Source organism: Tyto alba, unplaced genomic scaffold (assembly GCF_018691265.1).
Source record: "Tyto alba isolate M040663 unplaced genomic scaffold, T.alba_DEE_v4.0 Super-Scaffold_2, whole genome shotgun sequence".
NCBI lineage: Eukaryota > Metazoa > Chordata > Aves > Strigiformes > Tytonidae > Tyto > Tyto alba.
In genome coordinates, this window is record NW_024881282.1 from 32459197 (window position 1) to 32473281 (window position 14085).

The 14085-nt window shown below is 52.1% G+C and overlaps 1 protein-coding gene across 2 annotated transcripts in view; it reads right to left on the bottom strand.

Moving 5' to 3' along the window:
- Positions 1–681: 681 nt before the first annotated feature.
- CACNG2 (calcium voltage-gated channel auxiliary subunit gamma 2) overlaps positions 682–14085 on the bottom strand; it is a 52780-nt gene continuing 39376 nt past the window's right edge. For both annotated transcript variants that reach the window (XM_032996710.2, XM_032996711.2), the window contains 3 exons: positions 6508–6591; positions 2677–2817; positions 682–2177 (listed from right to left, as the gene is read on the bottom strand). In XM_032996710.2, coding sequence (XP_032852601.1) covers positions 1642–2177; positions 2677–2817; positions 6508–6591 — 761 coding nt within the window. In that variant the 3' untranslated portion in view covers positions 682–1641. The remainder of the gene's footprint in view (positions 2178–2676; positions 2818–6507; positions 6592–14085) is intronic.

The following is a 14085-nucleotide window of genomic DNA, read 5'->3' on the forward strand; positions in this document are numbered from 1 at the left end:
GGGGGGGTCCTCTGTGGGGTGGGAGCTGGAGGGGTACGTGTGTCAAGACCCATCGGCCATCAACCAGCTTTGGGTCAGGGCGGGCTGGCTCTGCCCAGGGCAGGGACAGGAGCGATTTTTTTTGGGGGGGGGGCGGAGCGGCTGGATGGTCCTTGCCGTGCCCCCACACGGCTGCAGCCCCAACCGGCAGGACCTAAAGGGGATCCGGGCCGATTTCGGGGGGTGCGCGGCCGCCCTGGGGAGCCTCCGGAGCATTCACAGGAGAACGTGCGCCCGCCTGGGCACGCGTGTGCGGTGAGCGCGGACACGCGTGTGCACGAGTGCCGCCCCCCCCAACGCCCCCCCCCCCCCAGCCAACCCACCCCCCCCTCGGCACGCTGCCCTCGCCTTTTGCCTCCCATGCCCCCCCCCCGCCCCCAGCAGCATCCTGAAGAGATGGGAGCCCCGGTTTCCCTCCACCAACCCCCCACCCTCTGCCTGTGCCTCCCACCCCACTCCTCGCTCTCTTTTTTCTCTTTTTTTTTTTCACAGTTTAAAACTGGAGAAAACAAAAATGAAAAGAAAAAAATACTATCTGTTTTTCTTGCAAGTAAATCCACTTATTATATTTACATTTATTTATAGCTGTTGTTTTATTAAAAAAATTGCCACTTTTTTTTTTTTTTTTAAGAAACCTTTTTTTTTTTTTTGTCCTTTTTTTGTCTGTGTGTCTGTGTGTGTGTGTCTCTTTATTTACTGTGTCTGTTTGCTTTTTGCACTGTCACCATTAACCCCAGGGTCCCCAGGGCCGGGGAGGTGGGGAACCCCCCCAGGGACACTGCGGAGAGGTGACTCAGCATCGGCTCCTGCACCCCCTAGGGACAGGAGTCACTCTTAAACCCTACGGACCCACGGGGGATGAGCGGATCCCGGGGGAACAGAGCGGGTCGCTGTTGACCCCGGCACCCTGGGACCCTCTGTAACTGGCCCAAGGACACCAAAGCTGTCCCCTGAGGAGCCCGTGCTGGGTTAAAGGTAAGTGGGAAACGAACTGTAAAATTAAAGAATAAAACCCCCCAAAATCCAAAGAGCTGCCTCCTCCTCCTCCTCCCACTTGATTTATTGTCATTTGTTACTTCTTGGTTCCCTTTTATTTTTTTTTTTAAGTCTGTTTTTATTAAATGTTAAAATAATGGTACATGGGAAATCATGCATTTTCTTTTAAATTTATTTCTATTTTTTAAATCTCTCTCAGTTTTAAAGTTTTTCTTTTTTTTCCTTTTTTCTTTTTCTTTTTTTTTTAAGAATTTTTTCACTGTTGTCTCTTTCCTCGTGTTTCCTTTTCATTTGTTTATTTGTGTTTTTTGTTCGCTCGCTTGCTTGTCTGCTTATCTGCTTGTTCGTTGGTTGTTTTTTTTTGTTGTCTTTTTTTTTTGTTCTTTTGTCTGTTTTTTTTTTTGTGGATTTTTTTTTTAAATTTTTTTTTTTTTTTTTTTTTTTTTTTTTTTGCGTTGGGAAGGTCCCTACCCCCCCAAGGGGTGCTTCCACCTCCTTCTTCCCATCGCCCTGCTGCCCCCTGCCCCCTTCCATCCTCCCCACCCCGCAGCCCACCCCGTCTCCTCCTGCCTGCTCCTGCCCCATTTTCAGCTCCTGGCGACGGCTTCATACCGGGGTGGTCCGGCGGTTGGCTGTGTTGGTGTGGATAGAGTCCTTGTTCTCTTTCTGGATACAGTTGTGAACCTGGAGGAAACTGTTATCCCTGTCGGAGTTGTAGGTGGCGGTGGGGGTGGTGGTTGCCTTCAGCGGGTCCCTGGTCAGGGTGTACATCGAGATCTCTGTTGATGGGAGGGTGTTGAACCCTTTGATCCCGACAGGAGAGGCATCCCTGGAGTGTGAAGGCTCGGTGGAGCGGGAACTGGAGCGGCTGCGTCTCTGATAGCGATACCGGTAGCTGGGGATGCGGGTGATGGCGGAGGACTGGAGGTAGTCCGTGGCACGAGCGTTGGCGCGCAGCTGTTTGTGCCGGTCTATGAACATGTGGACGGCCAGCACTCCCACCATCTCGGCTATAATGAAGGACAGGGCCCCGAAGTAGAAGGACCAGCCGTAGGAGTAGCTGTTCTTCTTGGAGTCGCTCTTGGAGGGGTCTCCAGCGTTGGCTGATATGTATACGATGATGCCAATTATATTACTCAGACCTGCCAGCCGGCCGGCGGGGGAGAGAGAGGGAGATGTCAGGAGGGTCACACGTGGTGGTGGCGGGGGGCTGTGGGGTTGAGCCCCCGAGAGCTGGGGACGGGAGGGCCCCCAGCCACCCATTCCCTCCCGGTGGGCAGCTTTCCGTGGGAAATCCAGGCAAGACTCTTCTCGCGTGCATGCCACATCCCTGGGCTGCGCTCCTGGCTGGTCCCTGAGAGATGCTGGCTGCAGGGGAACCCTGTCCCTCTGGAAGCTCCCAAACAGCAGGAAAGCCCCCTGCCCTCAGGACCCTGCCTGCCCGCCCCTGCCAGGCGAGCAGGCAGGGCGGAAAGGCATCCTTGGGAGGCAGCTTTCATCCTAAATAGATGCTCATCAGGGCTGGGAAACACATGCACTCCTGCCTAGGCAACCGTGCCCTTGCAGGATGCGGCGGCTGGGCAGCCCCCCCCACCCGCTGGAGCCCATCGCTGGGGCGTCAGGCCCTGTGCATCTCTTTACCTGCGGACACGAAGAAGATGCCGGCACTAAGGATGATGTTGTGTCGGGTTTTGTAGAACTCGCTGGCTGCAATGCAGAGTCCACCCATGAAAAGCAGAATGACACTCAGGATCGGGAAAATACTAGAGGCTCTAACAGCCCCTGCAGAGGAGAGAGGGAGAAGGGACACAAAGAAGAGCGCAGGTGTGAGAGAGAGGAAAAAGGAGCACGGAAATGGCACCAGGGCGAGGGGACAAGGAGACATGAGCACATTCCGTGGGTGGGGGCGAAGGGGAGAGACGGAGGGCAACGTGTGGCGGGGAGTAATTCAAGGAGGGGGACAGAGGGAGGGAGAGAGAAACAAAGTGTGTCAGAAAAAGAGGGCAGTCCAAAGCAACTCTCCTCTGCCCTGGCCCTGCTGCGAAGCCCGTGGCCCGGCGTGGGGAGGTGGAGGGGGCTGCAGGGCCTGTGGCTGAGATGGGAGCCTGCCCGTGCTGCCTGTCCCCCCTCATGTGTTTGTCTTTTCCTTTGCTTTCTTGGGGGACTACAGGCTGGAGGGGGAGCCCTGGCACCACCCGGCTTCCCCTCCTGTGGGGCACTGCCGCTCCAGCCCGCTCTTTAAAGAGCAGCAACCCGAATGCTTCCCACAGAGCTGCTCAACCTCGAATCCTCCCAAAAGGGCATGAGCGTCTCAAGGAGAGATTTCTTTTTTTTTTTTTTTGTTTAGGGCTGTGAAGGAGCTCCTGGTGCCATGCAGTGCTCTGCGGCCGCAGTGAGGACCGAGAAACGAAAGTCCCAGCCCTGCGTGCCGAAACATGGGGGCTATCCTAGTGATTAAACGACTGGGCTTCTTCCAGAGGGCAGTGATGGGTTCAGATGTGCCAGCTCCCACACACGCACACTCTCCACCGGTCGATATGGGAAGAGCTCAGCCAGCAGAGGGCAATGGCATAGGTGCACATATATGCTCATACACTCATGCAAAACATACCCCAAAGCTTCTGGGGGAGCTCTCTCGTATTCACACAGCGAAAGGGCAGGACTGTGTATACACACACCCACGCACACACGCACACACTGCTCGTGGGCTGTTCAGTGGGTTCCAACAGTCTGCCTGAGTTTGTGTTGCCAATATCTTGTAACTAGGAAGGTCTTCCCTCCTTCTTTCCCAAGAGAAAGTAAGCTGTTAAAGTGTGAAACAAAGCCTTGCTTGATAAACATATCAGATAGGCTGGTGCAACTCTGCTTGTGGAACAAAGATCTGAAAGGGGGGGATGAAAGCTAACCCCTTGTTGCCTGCAAGAATGAACCCTACCGAAGCAAGCGCAGGACTTTTTCCTAAGGAGGCAGAGACCGTTCTTCAAAGACCCTGTTGGCATCAGGATCCTACCAGGCACAAGCAATCAGCTATTTCAGGGGGGCCTTAGTCTGCTGTCTGTGCATGGGGAATGCAAAAGGCAAGGAGAAACCTTTCTTGCTTGCTTTCCAGTTCTGCCTGGCTGTGTTTCAGGGAACAGGATAGTGATAATAACCATCTTAATAGCTTCTGGAAAGCAAGGCAGGATTTGACAATGTGAAGCTTAAGTGGCAGTAAGCAAACATCAATCAGACGTCGGCTGTTCAGAGGGTTTCTAGAGGGATGCTTGGTCAGTCCTGCAGCCTGGCCCCGACCACATCAACTTTATCTCGGTCTTAATTTTGAAATTCACATCAGTTGGGAGAACACAAAGTTGCCGGCTGACATGGGGAGCCGTGGGTATTTCGTGATGGAGGAGGAGATCAGCCTCACTCAGCCCCTCCTTCCTGCCCCTCGCCAGCAAGAGGGGGGCAGAATCTCATCCAGTCTTCCTGGGTCCAGAGCTTTTGGTCTAAAGAGAAGGGGAATCATGATGGTGTTGGGATGCTCCCTCATACCATCTATCGACGCTCTAACTCGAGTGCCTTCTAGCAAAGAAACACAGGGATGACTGCTCCCTCTCTGACAACGGGCATTTCATTTCAAAAAGACTAAGACGCCTTATGTGGACGTCTGGCAGAAATGAAGTCTTAGCCAGGCCATGGACATTGCCCCACAATCACGCTGGTCCCCTGAATGAGGGACTTGCCTAGTCTCATACTAATAAACAGCTTCCTAGCTGTTCTTGCCAGTACCGCCAGACATTGCCCATGCAGAGCGCCCAGGGACTCAGGTTTGGCAGAAGTCCTGGGAAGAAGCTATTCAGTGGGGTCCCTCTCCAGTCAGGTCTAAGCCAGCAGAAATCCCACTTCCCTCAGGAGTGACCCAAGTAGTTCTTTATTGACTTGCCAAATCCCTCTTTGAACCTGGTTCCTTCTTCAAAAGGGCTCTACCCTGGGGACACCATTGTGTGGACGTTGGGCCAATTTTTGTCTTCAGATCTTGTTCCCTGCGAGGGAACAGACCCGTCCTTCTTGAAATGTTCGCTCCCTTCCCCCAACTCTTCTTTCTGAAGTGCAGCTGATGCTGCAAGCAGCTTCCTCATTCCCAAACAGCTCTGCAAGAGCTGGTTTGCCCTCAGAGGCAGCCTGCACAGTCGCTGTGACAAACCAGACCAAACCCCAGTCTTCAGCTTTGCCATTCAGGGGCCATGCGGCGGTTAAGAGGCCGATGCTGCAGAAAGGCATTTGAAAGAAGCGATCTCCCTGGGTTATTTCCAATTTACAGCAGATGAAGAACTGTTTGAGAAACCAAGAGGAAGCAGCATAGGATCTGCCTCTTTTCACATACAAATGAGCCTCACAGAGCCTAAATTATCTCTCTCATCCCTGCCGCAGGGCTGGGTCTCCACATCTGGCTTGGAGCACACCCGGATGACAAGGAGCTCTTCTGAAAGACTCCTGGTCTTTGGAGACCTCTGATGCTTAACCTTGGGAGGTCAAAATCTCTTATCTCACATTTCTGAGGGGAAAGGATCTCTCCTCATGATGTCAAAGGCATTGGGCTTGTGGAGGGAGGGCAGGATAGCAAGGTGGGGACCTAAGAGGACGAGTGATCCCTGTTCAGCTGTGCTAAAGGAAGAGCAAGCTCCTGCTTCTGGGTCAGGTAGAAATGCTGACTTGTGATCAGGGAGGGAAACTCGGGATGGGGATCTGCTCTGCTGGCCGGGGTGCCTTCCCTCTCCCCATGCACAAAGTGGTGTGAGCTTTACTCACACATCCCAGGCTGGACTAGGAGCTCATGTTAGGTTTTCTTATGGAGACTCTGTGTGCCTGGGATGTAGCACCTCTCCCGGCGGCTCTGGGTAAGCACCAGGTCGTTTCTTCAAAGGGCTCTGACTGTCCTTATTCCCGCTTCCCATTCCCATTGTTAAAATCACTAAAACCAGCAAAGATCAGATCAGCAGCCTCTGTAAACAAGTGGTGTTTGGGGAAAGGTGAAGACAGAAATAGGTGCTCCTTGGGCACAGTCCGGCTAATTCCTTAAATCTGATGCAACTGGAGTATCAGGTAAGGAGACATAAACTGCCTCTGCGTTAGGAGGACACACACACACTCGCACTGCCCCAGCTAACCCAGTTCTGACCTTATGCCCACTCAGCAGCTTTCCAATGGATTTGAATTAAGACTCTGGATTTATATTGTAATTAATTGCTGTTAATAAAAAATGCCACTGGTTGTTGCTATGAGTTCAAAACTTGCATTGTCTCATGGGCAGGGCCCCAGTGAAGTGAGAGTGGAGCCATTCTTGGGGGGTGATGAGGCTCTGGGGCTGCCTCCTCTGGCCCGCTGAGCCTCACAGGTCCCAGCATCTCCACCACCCTACCTCCAGAAAGCAAAAGGCACCCGACGCTAGCACCTACAAGCCATTGCAAGGAGAAGAGCCTGCGGACTTACGGAGGAAATATTCTGCTGTATCGGCTTCATAATCTGCATCCTCAGGGAAGTGATCGATTTGCTTACACAGACCTTTAAAATTCCCTAGGGAACAAGAGAAAAAAAAAGAACAAATGAGAACACCAAAACCTGCCTCGCAGGAACAGCTGCCCTCTGCGTTGCCCTTTGTGCCCGCCCTGCCTTCCTACCAGGCAGCGTGCACGCTTGTGTATGGATGCCCATTAGATGCTCAGGTGCTCTCCTTGCACACTCGCACACGTATCTCCCTCTTTGTTTGCACGGGAACAAGGGACTCGCCGCCTGGGTCCAGCCCGATGCCCACCTAGCCCAACGCCCCTCGCTCAGCAGTGGAGAGAGCACCAGAGGCTTTGGCCGGCAGGTCTGACTCCCGCTGTGGAAGGCCAGGAGGGCAGTGCCCACCTCTGAGGGAGGTGGGATGGGAAGAGGAGCCAGAGACTGGGTGGCGCTGTGAAGCACCCTCAACATCGACTGGTGCAACTGTGGGTGTTGGTGTTTCACCGGGCGCGGCCTCAGTGGATCCCAGCAGTGGTGTGTACAGCGGGGTGATCAGGTTTGGGTGGGAAAGCATTTGTTTCTCTCAGCTGTGAATTTGCTGCCTATTCATTTCACGGGCAGGATACATCCTGTTGTTCTGGTGTGGTACGAGAAGAACAAAAGCTTTTAATCTATTTTCTCTGTATGACTGCTTGTTTTTGCATACCTTTATCAGGCCTCCTCTTGTGTCCTCTCACAGTCTAAGGCTACGAGAAGCTTGGTACAGTGTGTGTATGCAACTCAGCAGCAAAACACTCTTTGCACTGGGGAAGCAAGATCTTTCACACTGTGAGGGAAGCTAGGCTGGTCACCCTCAGTTTTGTCAGGCTGGTTTATGTACAGGGCCTTCTGCTAGCTTTAGTCATGGGGCATCCTTTTTCACACACTTCATGACCAGCAAAGCCATCCCAGCAGGAGGCCAGTGACATCTTCCCAGTCTTTTGTCATCTGGGATGTCTGTCAGGCTCTTATTTTTGTCATTTATGTCTCTTTCCTCTTGAAATCAGGAATACCACTCCAGAGAGGTAATGCTCAAACCGTGTCATCATCATGACCACTGGTTGACTAGTATCTCAAAGGATCAGGTTGTTCATGCCTGTACAGGGGTGACCATGTGGAAAGCAGTTTCATTATGCTTCCTGGGGCTCCCCAAAACTTTTTCTCCTGCCTTCCCTTACATTTTCCTTTGGAGTCTTGCACTGGCTGTCCATTTACACAGAACTGATGGACATAACCTGTCCAGAAAGGAGGAGTGCAGTGTCTGCATGAGGGAAGTGGATAGGCATGGTGGTCCCATGGGCCCCCTCACCAGAGGTCAGACACCAAAGTGGCTCAGTCGGACCGATCCCTCAGCAGAAGAGTTTGGAGCCTGAGTCTGGATAGTGACAAATGCTGTGACAACCTGGGAAAGCCACCTGCCACCCTGACCCTGAGCCCAAGTGCTGGACCAGCTGAGTGTGCAGGGTGAGGGGACAATGAAGCCACCACACTTGTGGTTGTTGCCTCTGGGGAGGGTTGCTTGTGGGGAACACAGAGTTCTTCCAGGCCAACCCTACCCAGCTGGTGACCTGTAGGAACCATGTCAGGTCCCCGAGTCATGTTTTGGAAGGTTTATTCCAGATGAATTCCAATGATCTTTCAGGTATTTGGGAATAGCTGGAAGAAGGACCAAGCTCAAAGGATTCCCCCTCAGTTTCTTCTCAAGGCCAAGACTTGCTGGAGCAAGATTTGGGATGCTTTGGGAGGCAGTGCTGAGCAAATAGCTGTAGAAGACAGGTAGGTGGGTTCCTCTAGGTCAGCCCCCAAGCTCAGCTCCTTCTGCATCCAGTCAGCTTGTGTCTGATACTTCTGAGATATCTAGTCCCTTTAACTACTGGTTCAAAGAGTTTCCATGAAGAGACTAGAGACAGCAGAGAGGAGTGTGTGTGTATGTAAGAGGTGAGTAACAGGAGAAGAAAGTAGGAACAAAGCCTCTCCGTGCACCTCTGAAGTGTTATTGCTACACTGAAAGTGTGTGTTATGAAAGGAGGTTATTAATCACCCATCCCCAATCCAGTTACCTTGTTCAAGAAGTATCTGCTTCTCAGCCATGGCTCTTCTGGAAGGAAAGCTTCATAGCCAAGCAAATTCCCTTGCCACACTCTCACCCTGCTGCTTGCCCACTTAAATATCTGCGAGGAAGGCAGATACAGCATGAAGAGGGTCCTTTCCTTTGCTTGCCCCTGACTGCCTTGGGCCATCTGCCTGCGACAGACGAGCAGCTCATCCCCCCGATCCTTTGGCTGCGGTCACTGCTGCACAGTGCACGTGAACACTGCTGCTCCCCGAGGCACCAGGGAAGTCTCCAGCCTCAGATTTCAGCCCCTTGCTCAGCAGATTCTGAACGCCGAGTGCCTTCTCCCTGCACGCGCTGGGGGAGCGGGCAGTTTGTGTGCGCCTCCCCGGCGAGGCTCCCGGCACACAGCCAGAGCCCCGCAGTTGGAACCAGCCAGGGACAGAAGAGGCATTGCATTTGAACTCCCCCTCACTCTGTGTCATCTTTCCCCTCCTTCCTCTCTTCTCCCTCTCTTCTTGCTGTATTTGAGCCTGATTAATTCTTACGTGAAGAATCAAGCTGCTTGGGAAAGAGGCTGCATCTTGTGCAGGGTGTCTTTTACACGGGCTTGTGTGGGATAGGTAGTTAGAGGTTCAGCTGCTTAGGCAGGGTGAGGGGACATGCAGGCTCTTTAAAAACCTGCCCCTGGTGCTGTGTGTCCAAAAGACCTTGCTGATCTGGCTCAGGAGGGTTCTTGGCCATTGGGGGTGTCCAGCCTTGGCTTGCTTAAAATGCTGTGGCATCGAGGAGCTGCCCTTCACTGTGGGCTGACACGCTGAACCAGGCTGATCCTCCTCCCTGCCTCAACACTCTCAGGGCTCATGAGGGCAGGGTGGGCAGTGTTGGCCCCACTTTAGCCCCCGCTTTGCCTGTGCTCAGCACAGAGTGCCATGACTGTGGCTGCTGACTATTCGCCTGTGCTACCACAGCCTCCCCTCCAATGCCTCCTAGCTCCTCCGGGCAGTGGATGGGGAAAGGATGCAGAATTTAGGTCATTAATGCGCTAACTGGGAATATAAGAGAGCAAGATTCAGTTTTCGCTCTGCCACAGGCGTGCCGTTAAAACCACTTCTCTCTGCTTTAGAGTCCCACGCCGTACGATGGGGGTGACAACACTCCTCTGCCTCATGCCGTACGGGGACGTGTTAAAGAGGGCACGGTGTGGGTGCGCGGGTGCCGCAGGGGGTGGGCGATGGGTGGCGGCGGTTCAGAAACCCGCTCGGTGCGGGGAAGGCCTCGATGCCACTCTTCTCGCGCCAAGGTCACTCGGCAATTCTCTGACAGACATCTGTGGCCTGCTGAGATGGTGCAGCAGCCTCCCTGGCACCTGCGCCGGTGGAATTGCTGCGGCCACACGCGGGGAGGGGGATGGAGCGGCTCAGCAACGCTGCTGAGGTCTGACACAACAGCCTTTTGCTGTGCTGCACGTGCAGTTTGCAGAGCCCAGGAGGATAGAGCCGTGTGCCACCCTATAGTTAATACTACTGAATGCCTGAGAAAGAGCAAACCATTGTTTGGGAGGGTGTGTAGGGCTCTGAGAGCCCCTCAAGGGAGTAAGAACAAAATCTCCTCTGTGCCTGTGTCCCTTTGCCCTTCCTGTTCTTCCTGACTTGAGCTGTTTCACGCTGTGAACCCTGAAACAGGCAGATGTTGGGCTCTCTGGCTTCTCCCGCACGCCTCTCAGAAACTTAAGCTGCTCACTTCCACCTCCTCCTTGCAGCATTCCCAGCACAGTTCGGGCTCTCCCCTCACCCTCTTTTTCGTGCTCACCCACCACATCTTCCTCCCGTTTCTTAGTCTCTCTCATCCATTACAGTCAGCTCCCTCTCCCTGGTGTATCGGTATCCCGAGCATCCTGCTTTGGGATGTGCAGGCTGCAAAGGAGGTGGGGGGAGCTCTGACTTGTCTCGGGACAGAAGACCTGGGGATGCTCAGGTCTGTGAAAAATCACAGAGCAGCGCCCAAGTCCCCTGGGTATAACTGGGAGTCCTCAGACGAGAGCTCTACTGTTTGCTTGTCGCCTGCCTAAGCTTTGGAAAATGCAGGCTCGAGGAGCTAGGACTGGTGAAACAGGCACCCCGTGCCCCCCCCCAGTACCTGGACCAGGACAGAAGTTGCTCAGCCAGGGCATTAAGAGCAGAGACAACCTGCCATACTGCCAAGAGGGATTGAATGTCAAAGATGCATGAAAATCAATGTTAACTGTGCACAGAGCCCTCAGAGAGACCTCCTTCAGTGTGGCTGGGTCACCGTTTGGGTACATGCTGTCTATCCAGGACAGCTGGCAGCCGTCAGCTCTGCTGCAGTGAGAGTCAGACCGAGTTACCCCCGATGAGAACCTGGCTCGGTATTGTTGGTGATACAGTTTATTTTTGTGCTGCTTTGTGCAGCCCTGTCTCTTTCAGAAGTCCCGCTTGCCTGCAGAGTGCAATCCATCACAAAATAGTAAGTTCCGAAGAATGAAAAGCTACTCCCTTCCTGCAGGGTAGGAACACTTTTAAATGTTCAGGACTGTACATCTGAAAACTGGGAGCCAGAGGCAGAGGAAAAGACGTCCAAAAGGAGAGAAGCAGACAAAGAGGGACAAGAACAGAAAGACCTGTTTTCCCAGAATGATTTGTGATATTTCCATTTATGGAAAAAAGCAATCCACTGAAAGCTTTCCTTCAGTCTCACTCTCTAATTTAGCAGAGGTTTTGGCATGATGGCTCATAGAGAAATAAATAAAGGGGGCTGTTGTCTCTAAAAGCTCAGAAAAATGGCTTGGAGTTGGCCAAGGATTCAGTACCTCTTTCTGCCACACATTCCCTGTATCACTTTAGGCGTCACTTAACTCCCCTCTTCCTTCACTCAGAATGGGAATAATGGTATTTCCCTGCTTCAGGGAAACAGCCCGAGGATATTTATATGAAAAATATGAAAGTAATCAGACACTGGATCATTTGGGCCAGATAATTCTCCCTACTTTCCAGTTCAAACATAACGTTCTGATCTTTGATGTGACTGTCTCCCAGATAAATGCGAAGGCTGCACACACGTGAAAGCTTTCCCAAATTCACACTGGTGATTCCTGCCTTAGAAGTAATCTTCAGTGCAGATTAAACTAATATTTGCTCTCTACCCATGAAAGAAACACGAAAAACGGCACACAATGGGCGGGTAGTCAGACGCAAACACAAACATTTCTTTCTGCTCCAGGACCCTGTTTCTGAGTGGAGTCCATTTGGTACCAGGTGGTGAAGTGGGGCTCAGAGCCAGGCTCTGGGCTGGGAAGACAAATTCCACAGCTACGTGGCCACTTGTTGGCTTGTCTTTCTTACACATATTGGCAAAGGGCTTCCAGACCAGGAGAGGGAGGTCTGCTGTCCCTGTCAAAAAATGACACTAGTGACACTGAGCTGTTAATCCCAACCTGACATGACTTCAAGAGGAAGGAGTGAGGTTTCCTGAAGAGCCAAGGGAAGCACAGGAAAAGCCCTTCAAAGGCATTTTGATTGCTCTCCACCCTTCCAAGAATGAAGCACTTGAGAGCACTCATCGTTTTGGGGGATTTGGAGCTGATGAAGAGCACAGTGGCAGGGAGCACAGACAGTGCTCGTGGGCATCTACTTTCACCCATCTGCGCTGATGTGCCCGAAAGAAAGGCTGGCTTTTCAAAAGTGCTCATTATCCCTCTTGGGGAATGTCTCCATAGATAGCACCTTACAAAAATTAGGCCATCTTTTCACGTGCCTCAGGACTCATTTGAAGGTCTTGGTTATGGGATGCGGGGTAATACCAGCAAATGTAGCTACTATGCCACGAGGGATGGTCATTCTGGGGCTTGAGCAGGTGCTGCTTGAGCTGTTCTGGTGTCAATACCTTTGGACTCAGGCGGGTAATTTTAAGACCAAAGCGTCCACAGATCTCCTTAGGGACAGAGGAACTTTCCACTCCAAAGTGAAGCTCAGTGGGGCAGCAAATGGGGTCTGCGGGGCTGAGTCTGGGAGAATAGAAGAGATCCCATAGAAACAAAGGACCATCAGAAATCTCACCACCTTCCCATCCAAATGCAATGCTCCTGCTTTGCTATGGTCTTTCTTTTCCAACATAAACATATAGCAGTGCATATGTTTAAAAGAAAAAAAAAACAAACAAACCCCTAGCAACATAACTAGTATGTTGCATACATAACTCTCTCCCTGGGGAGAGGATAAAAGAACAAACCACATGCGACTGATATCAAGCCCCATCACTTAATGTGCTACTGGAAATCATTCAGATATTATGGTGAAGAAGTCTGTAAAAGAACTGATGCAAGATAGAAATTGATCTTATAGTTACGAAAGAGTATCTCCCCTGCCTACTAGGTAAAACCATTATACCAGCTCTCCTCCACTTATTATTAATAATCGTGTTTATTACAGCTGTTGCCAAGGTTCAGATGATAAAGGGAGTTTACTGCAGTAAAAATGGTACAAACACTGCCTCACAGACCATTGCTGCCTTGATGAGCATAAAGGAAGCACATTAGCAATGTATATCACTGTGCATTAGCAATGACCAAAGCTACAGCAGTAGAATGGCCTGATAATAGCAATTCTGGGGAGACGAGTTTAGTCAGGAGATGATTAGTAAACAGAAAAATAAATGCAGTCATAGATGGGCAGGGAAGAAAAAAGTCGGAAAAGCCAGTGTGGGGTAGCATCGAGGAGGAGATGACGAGGTGGAAGGAGAGCGGTAGAGTGAAAGGCCACTGACAGCTGGGGAAAGAAGTCCCATCCAGGTCAATAGCAGGCTCCTATTCTGCTTTTTTTCGTCTCTTTCTCCTCGCTTGCTCTCTGCAGCGCTCCCTGACAGTCACCCCGTGGAGGAGAGGGGGCTGATGACAGAGGATGACACCACGTGTGTCGCTGGAGGTGGCTTGGGTCCCCCCACTGTGGGGCCTTGGTGGTGTAGGGGTGCAGAGAGCCCACGGGAAACACCACGTCCCAGTGTTTCCCGCACGGTGCCCCTGCAGCTCTCCTCCTCCTGCCCGGAGCTGCGGCAGCGGGGGGGGGGGTCACAGGGGGTCACAGCCCGACCCTGCGCCTGCTCTCAGCCCCGGGGTAGCTTTGCAATTTTCTTGGAGGAGGCAGCCCCCTCTCCTTCCCACCCCTCTCCGCTCCGTAACGCTGCTGCCTGCTGCTAAGTAGCCGGTAGCCTCTGCCTCAGAGCTGGCTATAGCTATTGCTTGTTCGTGGGTGGAGATGCAGTGGCAGCAAAACCTGTTATTAAGATTATATGAGGATTTCCATTTATAAACACCCCGTTTTTACAGGGTCGTAACTTTCAAAAATATCCTCGCTGTGGCTTGAAGTTTCCCATGCTTTGTCACAAGCAAAGGGTGAGATTGGCTGGGAAAATTGGGCAAAGGCTCTTGAACATGTTTTGGTGCAAACATAAATCCA